The sequence below is a fragment of the Morchella sextelata genome, assembly GCF_020137385.1.
Source record: "Morchella sextelata strain SCLS chromosome Unknown scls_8, whole genome shotgun sequence".
In the NCBI taxonomy this organism is placed as follows: Eukaryota; Fungi; Ascomycota; class Pezizomycetes; order Pezizales; family Morchellaceae; genus Morchella; species Morchella sextelata.
This window is the reverse complement of record NW_025408623.1, coordinates 1,627,820-1,640,291: the sequence shown is the minus strand read 5'-3', so window position 1 is coordinate 1,640,291 and position 12,472 is coordinate 1,627,820. Positions and strand designations below refer to the sequence as shown.

General features: G+C 48.0%; 4 protein-coding genes across 4 annotated transcripts; 1 reads left to right on the top strand and 3 right to left on the bottom strand.

Annotated features, from left to right (window-relative positions):
* Positions 1-783: 783 nt before the first annotated feature.
* H6S33_012630 (uncharacterized protein) lies at positions 784-2,428 on the bottom strand (the record flags this gene model as incomplete). The annotated part of the gene is made up of 5 exons (XM_044844001.1): positions 784-1,867; positions 1,919-2,035; positions 2,092-2,222; positions 2,303-2,346; positions 2,407-2,428. The coding sequence occupies 5 exons, from the start codon at positions 2,426-2,428 to the stop codon at positions 784-786; spliced, it is 1,398 nt and encodes a 465-aa protein (XP_044695279.1).
* Positions 2,429-4,451: 2,023 nt separating this feature from the next.
* Positions 4,452-6,237, bottom strand: H6S33_012629 (uncharacterized protein; the record flags this gene model as incomplete). The annotated part of the gene is made up of 4 exons (XM_044844000.1): positions 4,452-4,683; positions 4,744-5,402; positions 5,508-5,916; positions 6,092-6,237. 4 exons carry the CDS (start codon positions 6,235-6,237, stop codon positions 4,452-4,454), a joined length of 1,446 nt encoding a protein of 481 aa, XP_044695278.1.
* Positions 6,238-6,642: 405 nt separating this feature from the next.
* On the top strand, positions 6,643-7,566 carry H6S33_012628 (uncharacterized protein; the record flags this gene model as incomplete). Its single annotated transcript, XM_044843999.1, has 1 exon — positions 6,643-7,566. The coding sequence occupies one exon, from the start codon at positions 6,643-6,645 to the stop codon at positions 7,564-7,566; it is 924 nt and encodes a 307-aa protein (XP_044695277.1).
* A 1,507-nt stretch (positions 7,567-9,073) lies between these two features.
* H6S33_012627 (uncharacterized protein) lies at positions 9,074-12,261 on the bottom strand (the record flags this gene model as incomplete). The annotated part of the gene is made up of 6 exons (XM_044843998.1): positions 9,074-10,208; positions 10,263-11,170; positions 11,238-11,371; positions 11,448-11,733; positions 11,796-11,983; positions 12,051-12,261. The coding sequence occupies 6 exons, from the start codon at positions 12,259-12,261 to the stop codon at positions 9,074-9,076; spliced, it is 2,862 nt and encodes a 953-aa protein (XP_044695276.1).
* Between the last annotated feature and the right edge of the window lie 211 nt (positions 12,262-12,472).

The window sequence follows — 12,472 nt, the reverse complement described above, 5'->3', positions numbered from 1 at the left end:
TTATCGAGTGATAGGTGAACCGTTCACGATTGAGATATCGATATCCAGAAGTGTCAAGAGAAAAAGAAAGGAAAAACATGTTCCCCCTTCACATCTTTTATACCTGCTCAGGTACCTACCGTACCTACATAGTAGCATGCAACCTCCTTCATCTAGATATCCCTACCTTCCCTGTCTCCCCCATGGCCAATCAGCCTAAAGCCAATGATTTCCCTCTGCTAATGCCTGCCTACCATTATTAAGGTTACATTTAGCGGCGGGGGGTCTACTATTTTGCGGGGTAAAATGGTAGTTCGGGGTTTCTAATATTTAAATCGTAAGGTACCTGTTCCCGTTACTCCGCTGACGTCAATCATATCTGCATTGGGAATCCTCGTCCGACATATAAACACTCAATCTCGTCAGGATGGAACCCGGAAATAGCTCAAAAATAGAGCTTCTGATGTGACAGCTGTAAGGGGGAGCGACCGGAGTTAATCCGGGAGGGGTATAAAGGATCTCGTGTGACAATCAATGACCCCATATCTCACGTGTAAATCAGACTGGGGAACAGAAACAATCATCTGCATATCGATCTCGGTGAAAGTAAACACCGACCAGTCCTCGTTCACATGTTTTATACGACCGGCCATAGATGAATCCGAATATCCGGATTCTGGGGTAAAATCATTTGGTATCATTCTTCTATTCCAACCTATCTAGATCTAGAAAGCATTGGAACATCAATTAAGGTGGCTAACTCTATAACATTAAAAAAGGCTTCAGAGGTTGGCCTTCTGGGACTTACGCCTTCCCGTCCCAGAATTCGACCACGGCCCATTTACCGCTCCATGCCCACTTTCTTCCCTCACCCGCTGCGTCACCGGCCCTCAACTCCTCATCCTTCCCTTCAGGAAGTCCCACAACAACATCGGCCTTACAGGTTCTAAGTGCAAGTACTCTGATGCCGCTCCCAACCTCTCCCAATGGCCCGATAGCCTCCTCAAACTTCGTTGTAGGATTCCAGTCGGCGTCACCGGTGAGTTTTCGGTAATTGAGGTCTCCCTTGAAAATGACTAGTTCCGATTTCTGCAGGTCTTCAAAGAGTTCTGGAGCAGTCTTTGGCAGACGCCAGTAGGAGCCACCAGCCGTCCAGAACCTATTAGGACGGAGTACAAACTTGCCGTCGGCGTGGAATTTACTCCAGTGAGAAAACAAGGATTCGAGGTCTGATTTCTGAGAATCGCTCAGGGATTCAACCTTCTTCTCCTTGTTATTTTCAGGCTCCTCTGAAGAAGAGAAGTAGGCCACAGGATCGTGTAGAGCGTTCAAAAGATCGGCAAAATCCTTTGGCAAGACATCACTGACGAACCACGGAAGACTCTTGGGGTGGAACACAATCTCTGTCGCCAGTCCGGCGTAGAGAAGATAACCTCCCAAGATCAAGTCTACGAAAAGCTCGAACCCAGAATTATCAAGGACAATGTCTACTCTTCGCTCTTTCTTGCCCTCATTCTTCTGCTTCAGGAGCATTTCGTAAACATCCGAAAGATCATTGACAAGGATGTTCTTTTCACTGTTTTTCCGTGCCTCACTTCCTTGGAGTTTCTGGATATCTTCGTAGGATAAACTGGTCAACAGACTCAGATCTGTGGCATTTCCCCAGAGGCAGATCTCTGCCATCTCGATGAACAGCAATTTTTCTTTCTCGGCGACCTGTTCAGGGGTAAGTTCTTCGGCGGCGGAAGGTCCTTCGACAATCCGACGGTATTTTGAAGCTAGCTCGAGAACTGCGGCGAGAGAGGACTTGAATGTGTCGTTCTTTTGGAGGTGGAAAACGTCGTGTGATTTCCAGGTCTTTGTTAGGTTCATTGAGACTTGAATTCGACTAAACATGAACTTAGCAATGTTAAGATGGCCGGGTTGGAATACTAATTACCGGTAAAAGTAGCATTCAATAAACAACCAGGGGGCCTCAAACCACTTGGGGTTACCAAGCTGTTCTAGTTCCTTGTTGTAATCCTTGATATCTTCTTCGCCGTCATCTTCTAAGGGTCTAATTTGCCGAATTAGCATTCATTGAGAGTTTAAAGCTGTTAGATATATTCTCACGTAACCACCCGATCGTGTTGCATCTCATATTTCATCTTGGCAAGTTGCTCAACGATTGTCTTTCCTTCTTTCGTATGCTCAGGGTCCTTTGAGGCCATAGTATGTCGGAAAACATCGTCAATAGCTTGTGTCTAGTCCTGTCAGTTCCGTCCAAAAGCGAGAACGAGAGTCGGGAAAACAGTACCAAAATGACAGGCCACCGATCTCGTACGGAAACATACGCGAAAGAAGACTTATCGGAGGTCTTGTACGGCGCTGCAGGGGTAAATGATCAGCTTCCTGGACTAGAATCTCAGCAATTGAGGTATATCCTACTTGTCTTAGTATCGTATTCCATCTTGTATCTGTCACTTTCTCTTCTCTGGTATGTTTTGAGCTAGAGCTGGGCACCTGGGAGCTAGAAATACAGATTTTTGAGGGGTCGTTGAGTCAATTGAACCGATTTGCCATGGTGGGGCTAGTGAGGGGGGACTCAAAGCTTGGCGAGCTTTGGCTCGTTTGGGAGAGTTAACGCGACATCTGAAATTGATATCGCGAAGGCATTTAACTGAACCGCAATGTAATCGAATTTGCAATAGTTATCTGGCGAGTCTTAGCCTTATCAAAGATTAGGCGTGTGCTCTTATTCAAAACGAGAAGCAGGTCCAACCTACGATCCCAGGCGTGCGGCGTACTTGATTTATTGTGTTGCCAACATTGTGCCGCCCAGTGGCATTTCTAGAAGTTTAAAGTATGGAGCTACCTAAACAGTAAATTCCATAAGCATGTGCCTTTCTTGGATGTGGGCATACTTACATGTACGTATTTGTTGATGGGTATAAGGCCAGAAAGGGCTTTGTAATTTTGTTAAAGTAATACGTACTGGTTGAAGGAAGTAAACGGAACTGACATTTCTATAATCTGGTCTCTTCTTAATTGTAGCCATCAGGATCTGCTGTCTGAGCTTCAATCATTTGTCTAAGCAAAAATCCTTTATTTCGACGTCTAGATCAACTACATGCATGTGCGTCCTTATTTCACCATTGATCGGCTCATGCACACCCAATACCCTCTACATATTCTCACAGGTATAATATTGGGCGCCTTTCGAAATTTCTCCAATCTAAATAAGATATTGACTTGAATTCCGTATAGTCTTTTATCATCGCCATCACACCGATAGGGACTCTATAGAGAACCACTATTATCACCGCCAATCGCCATCAATTATCCGCCATCATCGCTTTTCGGACTAGAGCTCTTTTTGGACATCTGATTCAGCTGTCAATCGCCGCCTGTTACTGAATCATAATTTGCAAAATATCACATAGCGAGAGCCTTATGCCAAATAGGCGAACCTTGGACAAGGTTTATGTCTACCCTCCCTAATTGACATCAATTTTGGTATGTAGGGAAGAGTGATTTTATGACACCGCATTTTAGCTGTGGAAGTGCCAACATGACACAACCTTTTAGGGCGGGGCTCCTGAATGCACGGATTCAGATAAAAAAAAATTGAAATAATCTGAGAAGGCACAGACAAGCAGTTGTAGGATTTGGTGTAGAAACACACGTGCTACATGCAATACACGCATCTGCACTGTGGAACCCAAGTCATCCATTAAAGCTTCGGTCGGTGTGGCTGTTGTGTGGACGCATTTCCTGTTGTCGGATTCGTGTCATCGTACAGCTAATGTGATAGGAGTTCCAAGACACTAGCATCTTAACTGCGTCACCATCACTCACTCGACAGTTATATTTCAACTGTGGTACCAGGAATCCCGAGTTATAATCCCAATAGCAAATGCAGTTGCCGAGAATAATTAGGAAGACACCGCAAACCACTGTAATTTGCGACGTCGCGGAGGATCATAACCTTCACCATGAACAAGCTTGTTTTTCATATTTCTTTCTACAAACTTGAATAGCCTTATTCCTTCTTATTCGTTTTTACGCACTAAAATCAAACTATACAGTGTGCGTACACACCCTACGCCTTCAACACTAATACTACTACTACATACACACAGACATTGCCTTGAAACCTTGCGTATCATACCATATCCTGCCGTAACCCATGCCCCATGAACAGGGAGAAAGAAGCATACAAATAACACAACCCCTTTGCTAACTATAAGTAAGAAAGAAAACAGAAACTAGGAATCCCGCGCAGAAACAAAACACCCGCAAGAAGCAGAGTAAAAAGAAAGCAAAACTCCCAGGAGTGTGAAACCCAGTAGAAGACAGTAAGTAGTTTTTAAATGAATCTTTTGTTTTTCCCGGAATTTTAAAGGTAATTTTCAAAAGAAAGGAAAGAAAGAAAAAACTCAATATTCCCCAACACCGCGATTACCGCAATACGTCCGAAACATCGCTGCCATTTACATACCCCCCATTTTACCGTAAAAACTTGGCGTCCCAGGAGTTTGCCTTGCGTTCTGGCTCTCCTGCCCAGGAGTTGTGTTGCCGGTAGGCGTTGATGTAGACTCCCTGTTTCCGTTTGCGTTTGTTGGTGTTGATGGAACTGGTATGCCATTGTTGTAGACAACCGTTCCTGCACCGTTGATGTTTGGCGGAGAGATACCAGCACCGTTGAGACCCCAGACTTGGCCACTTGGAGGTGGAGGAATTTGTTAGCCTATGAAGAAGTTAAGTGGAAAGGAGAGGACTTACAGAAACTTTGAATCATCAATCTTTCCATCAAAGAATCGATCCCTCATCTCAAAAAAGATGTTGCCGGTGAGTAAACTATCACTTCCTGCTTGATGCTGTGGGCCGATTCTCGCCACGCACATATCTTCCGCAATATCCTGTAGACCACCTTTCAATGACCGACATGATTTCATGAGGAACTTGATATCATAGAGTGCAGGGAAATATTTTCCAAGGAGCGTTCGGAATTCTGATTCTTCCGTTGGCAGCGGTTTACAGGACATAATCTTGACCAAGTATCCAAAATCGTACCCCGAATGGAACGAAATCCACTTGACTTCATCCAGCATTACTAAACCAGAGGAAATTAGGAGATCGCCAAATGCATACACGTCGATACCGTGGTTGGCATGTTTTACGAAGTCGATACCGCTTTTGGTGAGGAGATCGATAGATTCTTGAGCATACATGTCCTCGTTGAGAGAGAATTTGAAGTTGAATTGCCAAGTACAGACAGTACCATCAACCTTAGCGAGTTCTCCGTTCTCGTCGGAGAGAGTTATTCCGAGCTGAATGATCTTGAGCATGTCGACGTTGCATCGGAGAGTTTGGTAATGGTAGTCGGCTTTGGATTTGAATGCACCGATGGGACGAGCCACGATACCTGGGAATTCAGTGTCCTAGTTCGCTGAATTTAGTTGATCGTCGTGCATAGGGAATAGGCGTAAATAGGTTTGAATTTAGGGGAGGGATTCAATTTTGGTACTCAGCCAATTGTAACTAACCATAGCAATATACGGGTACTTATCCACCACGCTTCGAAGAACCCCCATCTCTCTATTTAGATCTTCTGCCCAGACATCTCTGATCTGCGAATCTCCTTGCGGTAGAGCTCCATTGGACCTTCCATCGAGACCTACAGCACCCCCACCAACTCCAACGCCCATGTTGGCACCCATACCGGGCCTGCCAACCAATCCTGCTGGAATATTCCCACCGTTTATTGAAGAGCCTCTACCCATTAGACCAAGAAGACTTTGCTGCTGCTGTTGAAGATGCTCCCGCGCTTGTTGCTGTGCTTGTTGCTGTTGGGCTTGCTGTTGGGCTTGTAGCTGTTGTTGTTGGTTGCTTCTTTGGGCAGCGACGGCAGCGGCTTGTTGTTGAGCATTGAACATTTGCTGTTGTGACGGGTATCTTTACATTCTAACATTTAGCAGCTATCTAAACAAGGTTGCGGGGACCTCTTAGATCAAGGGTGCGGGAGGTAGCAGCAGGTGAGGATTAAGGTCTAGCCTTAGTCCCTTTCTCCCACCACCTTACTTTCTCCTGTTCGCCTCTGATCCCATAGTATGGGTACAGATCGGCTCACCTATTAGTTTCCATCAAGCTGTGCATACCCCCCCCACCTCCCCCACCACCTCCGCCTACTCCCATCGGATGTCCGCCCTGTTGCTGTGCGAAGGAGGAGGGGACATGCATAGTCGGGCCAAAGGGGTTGGCTCGTGCCGGCGGCATCGTTATTTAATATCTAAGTTTCTTTAAGGTTCTAAGGTGATGATGATATAGCAAGGAGTCGAACTGGCATCTCTCAGGTAGTTGTTGATGGGGGGGGGGGGGGGGGGGGACACGAAGGTTAGGCTGCTGTGTCGTTTCGTCCGTGTAACACTTTCTCCGTGCCCAGCTCGGAATGCAAAAGCAGCATTTTAAGATCCGCTTATGACTCAGCGTAATCCCCGCATGTGCCTGAGGCTGCTTTAGGTGTTGCGATGTTGCAACTGGTATCTGTACAGCGCATCACCGTCATCAGGGCGAACCTTGTTCCCACTTTCAAATCAGGCAGCCCACGAGAATTCAGTGATAACTGCCCCTCTCCCTCCTCATACACGAGATATCACCCACCAAAAAGCCTCTACATCCACTATGGCTCCAAGAACTCCTACAGACGTCAATTACGCGGTCCTCAGGCGCTACCAACCTCGCCTACACGAAATTCTTACCATTGCTACCTACGCACACATATACATATGGTCATCAACCTCAAATTCATGGAGCAAAGCTGGTTTCGAAGGCTCTCTCTTCCTCGTCTCCCTCAACCCCCCACTACCGACTCCCGAAGACCCAATACCTAAAACTGAGGAATACATGCTTTTCCTCCTAAATCGCTGCAGTCTCAATAACTGGCACTATAAACTCCGAAACCCTGATGATATCGATCTAGAAAGCGGGGAGATTTGTGTTCTCCGAGCAAACGAGCCCATACAACGCGATAATGGGGCAGCCGCGAACGGGAATGGAAATGGGTCGGGTACAGAGGATGAGGTGGCATATGGACTCTTTATTTTCTCAGAATCGGGCACAAGTACGGCGGAAGACAAGGAAAAGTTTCTAAAAATGACGAAGGAATGTGCAACTACGTTTCAGGCGACTAGTGCTGCTGCTGCAGTACCCACGCCTGTACCGCAGCTAGAGCCACAGCAGCAGCAGACACAGGCAGGGAGGAGCATTTCTGTATTAGAACTGTTTCAACAAAGGGGGATCCAACAGCCTCAAGAGCCGCTGCAGCATCAGCATCAGCAGCCAGTACAGCAGCAACAAGGATATTATCCACAATCAGGTTGGGGATATCAAGAAATGGGGTTGGGAGGACAGCAAATGGCGCCCCAGCTACCACCGCAGCACCTGGCACAGCAGCAATGGCAACAGCAGTGGCAGCCAAAACCACAGGTATCCTACGAACAGCCTGTCAATACGGGAATGGGGGTTAGTGGCGGTGGCGCCGACCTCTTGAGTCTATTTCAGAATGCAAAGTACAGGGATAGCAGCGGACAAAACCAGGGCTATTGAACCTCTCAATTCTACGAAAAATATCGCCTACAACAGTAAATTGGGTGGTGTACCATAATATTAATATGTACCATAACTACAAATGCTGTTGTAGGGCTATAGGTGGGCATGATATGAAAAAGAAAAAGAAAAAATGGCGGGATGGTATAGGTACCTTAGTACCAGCAGATATTGGCGCGGCGGAAGTCTCAAGCGAGTGGTCATGGCGTTTTAGGGTGGCTGTTTGATTATATCATCCCTTTAAACACAATTGTAATGCATCTTATGGGGCATTTGTCCGGTGTCGGACAATGCTACATAAGTATCGAGTGATAATTCATGACGACTCAATAGAAGTGGTTGGTCTGTCGAGGGATTGAAAAAGGATCAGATCATATAGACAAAAGATTTGAGGTTTCTTTTTCAAGAGGGCTTGGATACTTTGTGCAACTCGTGACATACATATTCATCCAATATCACTCGATGCCAAGACTTAGTTATAGTACTTGCTGCGAGAATAAGTTCCGCCGCCACTTTTTGTTGCAACCGCATTTTCACATACAAATTTGGCGGAAACTTATTCTCGCCGCAAGTAGTCAGATCTTCAGATGATGCTTCATGCCTCCACAGCTGCTGGCACAACAAAAGTTCATCATATTTGACAGATCTTGGCAGCATAGAATAGCACCCCAACATGATAGCGCAGGGGGCTACAGTCCTTTGTTCATCTAATTTAGAATACTAATATGGCAAAGTGTTGGGCCCATACGGTTATACGGTTAAAATAAGCTTGCTAGAACATCCACACGCGGGTACAAACGCTCTGAAGAAGCATACGCACCTAATCAGCAGGTGGGTTCCTTCCACCTTTCAATTGCTCGTTTAAAAAGAAATTCTGTTGTTTGATGACATTAATCAAACAATAACACAAACCACCTGGCCCCATGAACCACCCCAAGAGTGGCTGTGTCTGGTTGAGTATCTGCCCCACTATTGCTGGTAACGATTTTGCTCGGGCTGGTTGGCTATCTTCTGGATGGATGACGTTGTGGGCAAAAAAATTCGATCATGGGAAATCACTCACCACATGTATTCGGTCACTCTAATGACGTCATCTACTTAGGTGCTGAATGTGGTTATCTACATAAAACTACGAGACACAATTTGCTTGTCTTCGAAATATCTCCTCGTCTGGCGATGCTGCCCGCCCTGTAATGGAGGGCCAGGATACGGGCGCGGGATCAATTCGTTGATAAGAATGATAAAGATCTGGTTTTAGACAACACCTTTCCTTCTTATCTTCTAGGTATGTTGTATACATATATATGTAGGCCACCCATTCCAACAGTTACATGTAGCTCTGTAGGTTGTGTACATGTAGGTACAATACAGCTCGAAGCCCCTCCTCACTACATACATACATACAACAAAACAAAAGAAGAAACACCGATACCTGCATAAATATAAGTAGATACTAAATGATCGAGTCCAAGCCTACCAAATCTTCTCAAAAAGTGGTATATGCGCTCTACTCATCAAACTCCTCTGGCCCAGCGTATCCCGGCTCCTTAAACACCAGATTCATATCCCTCACTTGCGCAATAAACTTTGTTAATTCCTTTAGTCTCGTCATGAGCTCCTTCCACCCATCCCCACCCCAGGGGTCCGGGCCACTTAGGACATTCCAATCCCTTGTCCACATTGGGTGATTGAACCCCCCGACCCCAGAACTTGTAAAAAAGCTGTCTATCTCTGGCTCCCAGTCACCCGAGCGCCCCAGTCCGATCAAAGATTGCTGCGCGAGATTGTGTGTCCAGTCGGCATGCGTGAGGGATGCCCCCCAGCGGACGTCATGGTCTGTCGCCAGTCCTTTCCAGGAGATTTGGATGCCGACCGGGTATAGATTGGTCAGACTCACACGGCTCGGCCCGATGCTCTCGGGGAAGAAGGTTTCGTACTGGGTGATCTCGAACTTGTACTGCGTTCTCGAGATCCAATACTGGTGCTTCGTCTTCTGCACGATCTTGTCCACCACCAGTCCTGGGAGATTCGCCCAGTTGATCCTCTTGACCCTCCTCCTGGCCTCCGCGCTACCAGGGCGCGGGGGTCCAATGGGATCAGACTCGTCGGGGATCTCCTCGATGCGGATCTTCTTCAGGAAGTCCTTGAAAATCGGGTACTTGTCTGCGTCGGGGCAGAACTCGTACGTGTTGAACTCTATCTGCCACGCAAGGTCTGACTCCAGATCCATGACCTTGATGTCGACAGGGCCCCTACGGCGTTGCCTGGCACCGCCCCGTATGTTGTTGGGGTTGGCACTCTTTTGGATAAAGAGCCAGCGGCGCATGCCGACCCGGTAGAGGTCACCGGCGGCGTTTGCCATATCGCCCGGATGCTTACCGGGGATGCGCTCAAACTCAATCTCGAGGCGGATCTTGGAGGAGAGGGGTCCGTTGAAGATTGTGCACTCGAATGTGGCCTCGATGTTGGGGTCGGGGATATCGAGGTCGTCTTGGATGTCGTGGATTTCTCCCTGGCCGTCGGCGAGGTCGCTGTAGGGGTTTTCGGCGAATTTGGAGTGGCCGCGGTTCACATGGTGGAAGAGGTCCTTTCGTGCGTGGCATTCGGTGATTAATGCCTTTGCAACGTGCTCTTTTCCTATGCTAGAGGGTTGTTAGTGCATATGTATCTAGCCAAAGTGTGGGGATATAACGTACTGTTTGATGAGCTCTCCAGCTGTCATCGGATCCCGGACCATACTAGAGAAATCCTCTATAGAGAATCCCTCAGGCGGTGGTTTTCTATAACCGAAGAGAACCAAAGTCCCAAAATTTATCTTCAAAGAAGCATAACCTCTAAAGTAAACGACTTCCCTCAATCCTTCTTGCATCACTCTCCTGATAAAACGGTCATTGGCCGCCTCCAAGACTTCTCGCCTGGTCTTCCAGCTCTCTACAAATTCCCAGGATGGAGATTCGCCAACGAGGAGAGCCCGGGCCCCCGTTGTGCTCCCCCCAAACCTTTCTATCGTCTGGCAATTCTCCAGCTCCCGCTCTTTGATAAGGCCAACACGGATGTTCTTTAAATCCATAGACGGAGGATGAAGAAGGTGCTTATCTATGATTGTGCGATTCTTTGCAGCTGCCGCGCAGAATGCTCCATACAGCCTTGCAACAGCTTTATCCACGGCGTCCGGGTCCTCCCCAAGGACTTGAAACATATACCCATCCAGCTGCCTGTGGTCAAGGATCCAAACATCATGCTCAACCCTCACATCATCCAGCAGCTCAAAACTCGTCCCAAGATGGTCCTGTGCATTGGCTTCCTTTGGCCATAAAAAGGTTCCTACAGCATTAAACTCGAAAGGGGCTTTGGGAGGAGGCCGCCGCAGCTGCCGGCACCTCTCATTCCTACGCCTCTCCTGGTCGAGGTAGCGCTGCTTGCGCTCGCTGGGCTGGGCTCGGATTCTGACCCAGTCACGTTCACGGCCGGGACGACCTTTTTTTCGGCCGTCTTTTTTGAGCTTTTCATTGAGGTTCATCTGGTGGAAGATGTGCTCTGACAGGAGCATAAGATCTCGGGTGGCGAGAGCGACCTGGTCTGGCCGCCCCCATATGTGCACTTGCTATATCATGGTTTGTCAATACATGATTCTCCGGGAGCTATGGAAGCATGAGGGGTTTATTTCTTACAGGGTCTGCATCGTCATTCGGCATGCTCACGTACGTGTTTGTCTTTTGCGCGATATGGCGGAGATTTACACCTCTGGGCCCAAAGAACCGTTCATCAAAGATGGCACTACGGCGCTCCGCTATCTCATAGTGTCCTATAGATTGCGCAGAAAAATAAGACACAAGGCCGGCAAGATATAATATTCAATGTATATACGTATATCAACCTACCATTTGGAGCGGCCCCGAGTCTCTCCAACCTTACACCCTCGTTCTCTCTCCGCAGCCCATCAGGACCCTCATATGGATCTGCTTCACCCCATATATCCCCATCGCCGTAATAAATCGGCCTAGTGTACGCCGATATAGTATGCAGATCATCCAGCTCATTCAGTTCCTCATCGTCGTCCCCGTCGTAAAAATCGTCCCGCACGCTCTCAGGATACGACTTACGGTTCTCGCCCCAAGGATCATCATACTCCGACGGCGCAATCACCGACGATGGACTCTTTACAGACTGCGCTCTGGAAGGAGTGGCCGTCCCACCCCAGACAGTCGAAGATCCCGAGCGGGCCCTACCTCCCGCGCTGCTGACAGATCTTGCAGGACTTGTCGCCCGGCCTGCAGCAGATGCATTTCTGTTATTGCCGACACTGCTCCTACTACTTGTTGATCTCGCGGGACTTGGCGGCCGAGCAGCGTTTCTGTTGTTGTTACCGTTGTTGTTGCTGTTCCTAGACCTGTTGCTGGTGGTTGATCTGGCAGGACTGGTTGCGCGCGCTGCTGCGTTACTATTGCTACTCCTACTACTGACGGGTCTTGCGGGGGCTCTACCGGTCGCGCTGCCTGGGGGCGGGCTGCTGGGGTCAACGCGGACGCCGTTGTTAATGGAACGGGCGGGACTGGTCGCGCGAGCCGAGCCGGCAACGGAGGCGGGTGCGGAGGGCTTCTTTTTTCTGCTTTTCTTTTTGGGTTTTGCTTTGCGGACGGGCGTGACGGGGCTGGTTTCTTCCCAGGTGTTGGCGTTCTGGAATTCGTAGTCCATTATTGCGGTGGTGGTGATAATATCGTGGGGATTGTGGGGTGTTCGTTTGTGCGTGTTTGGTATGGTGGGGTTGGAATTAGGGGAGTGAGTTACTGCGAATTATATACGCGAAGCTGCGTTCAGGCATCCAGTGCTAAGGTTGTAATGTAAGGCTGTAATGTAAGGCGATTGTCTCGTGCATAAATATTGACGGATGCTACTAGTACAGATA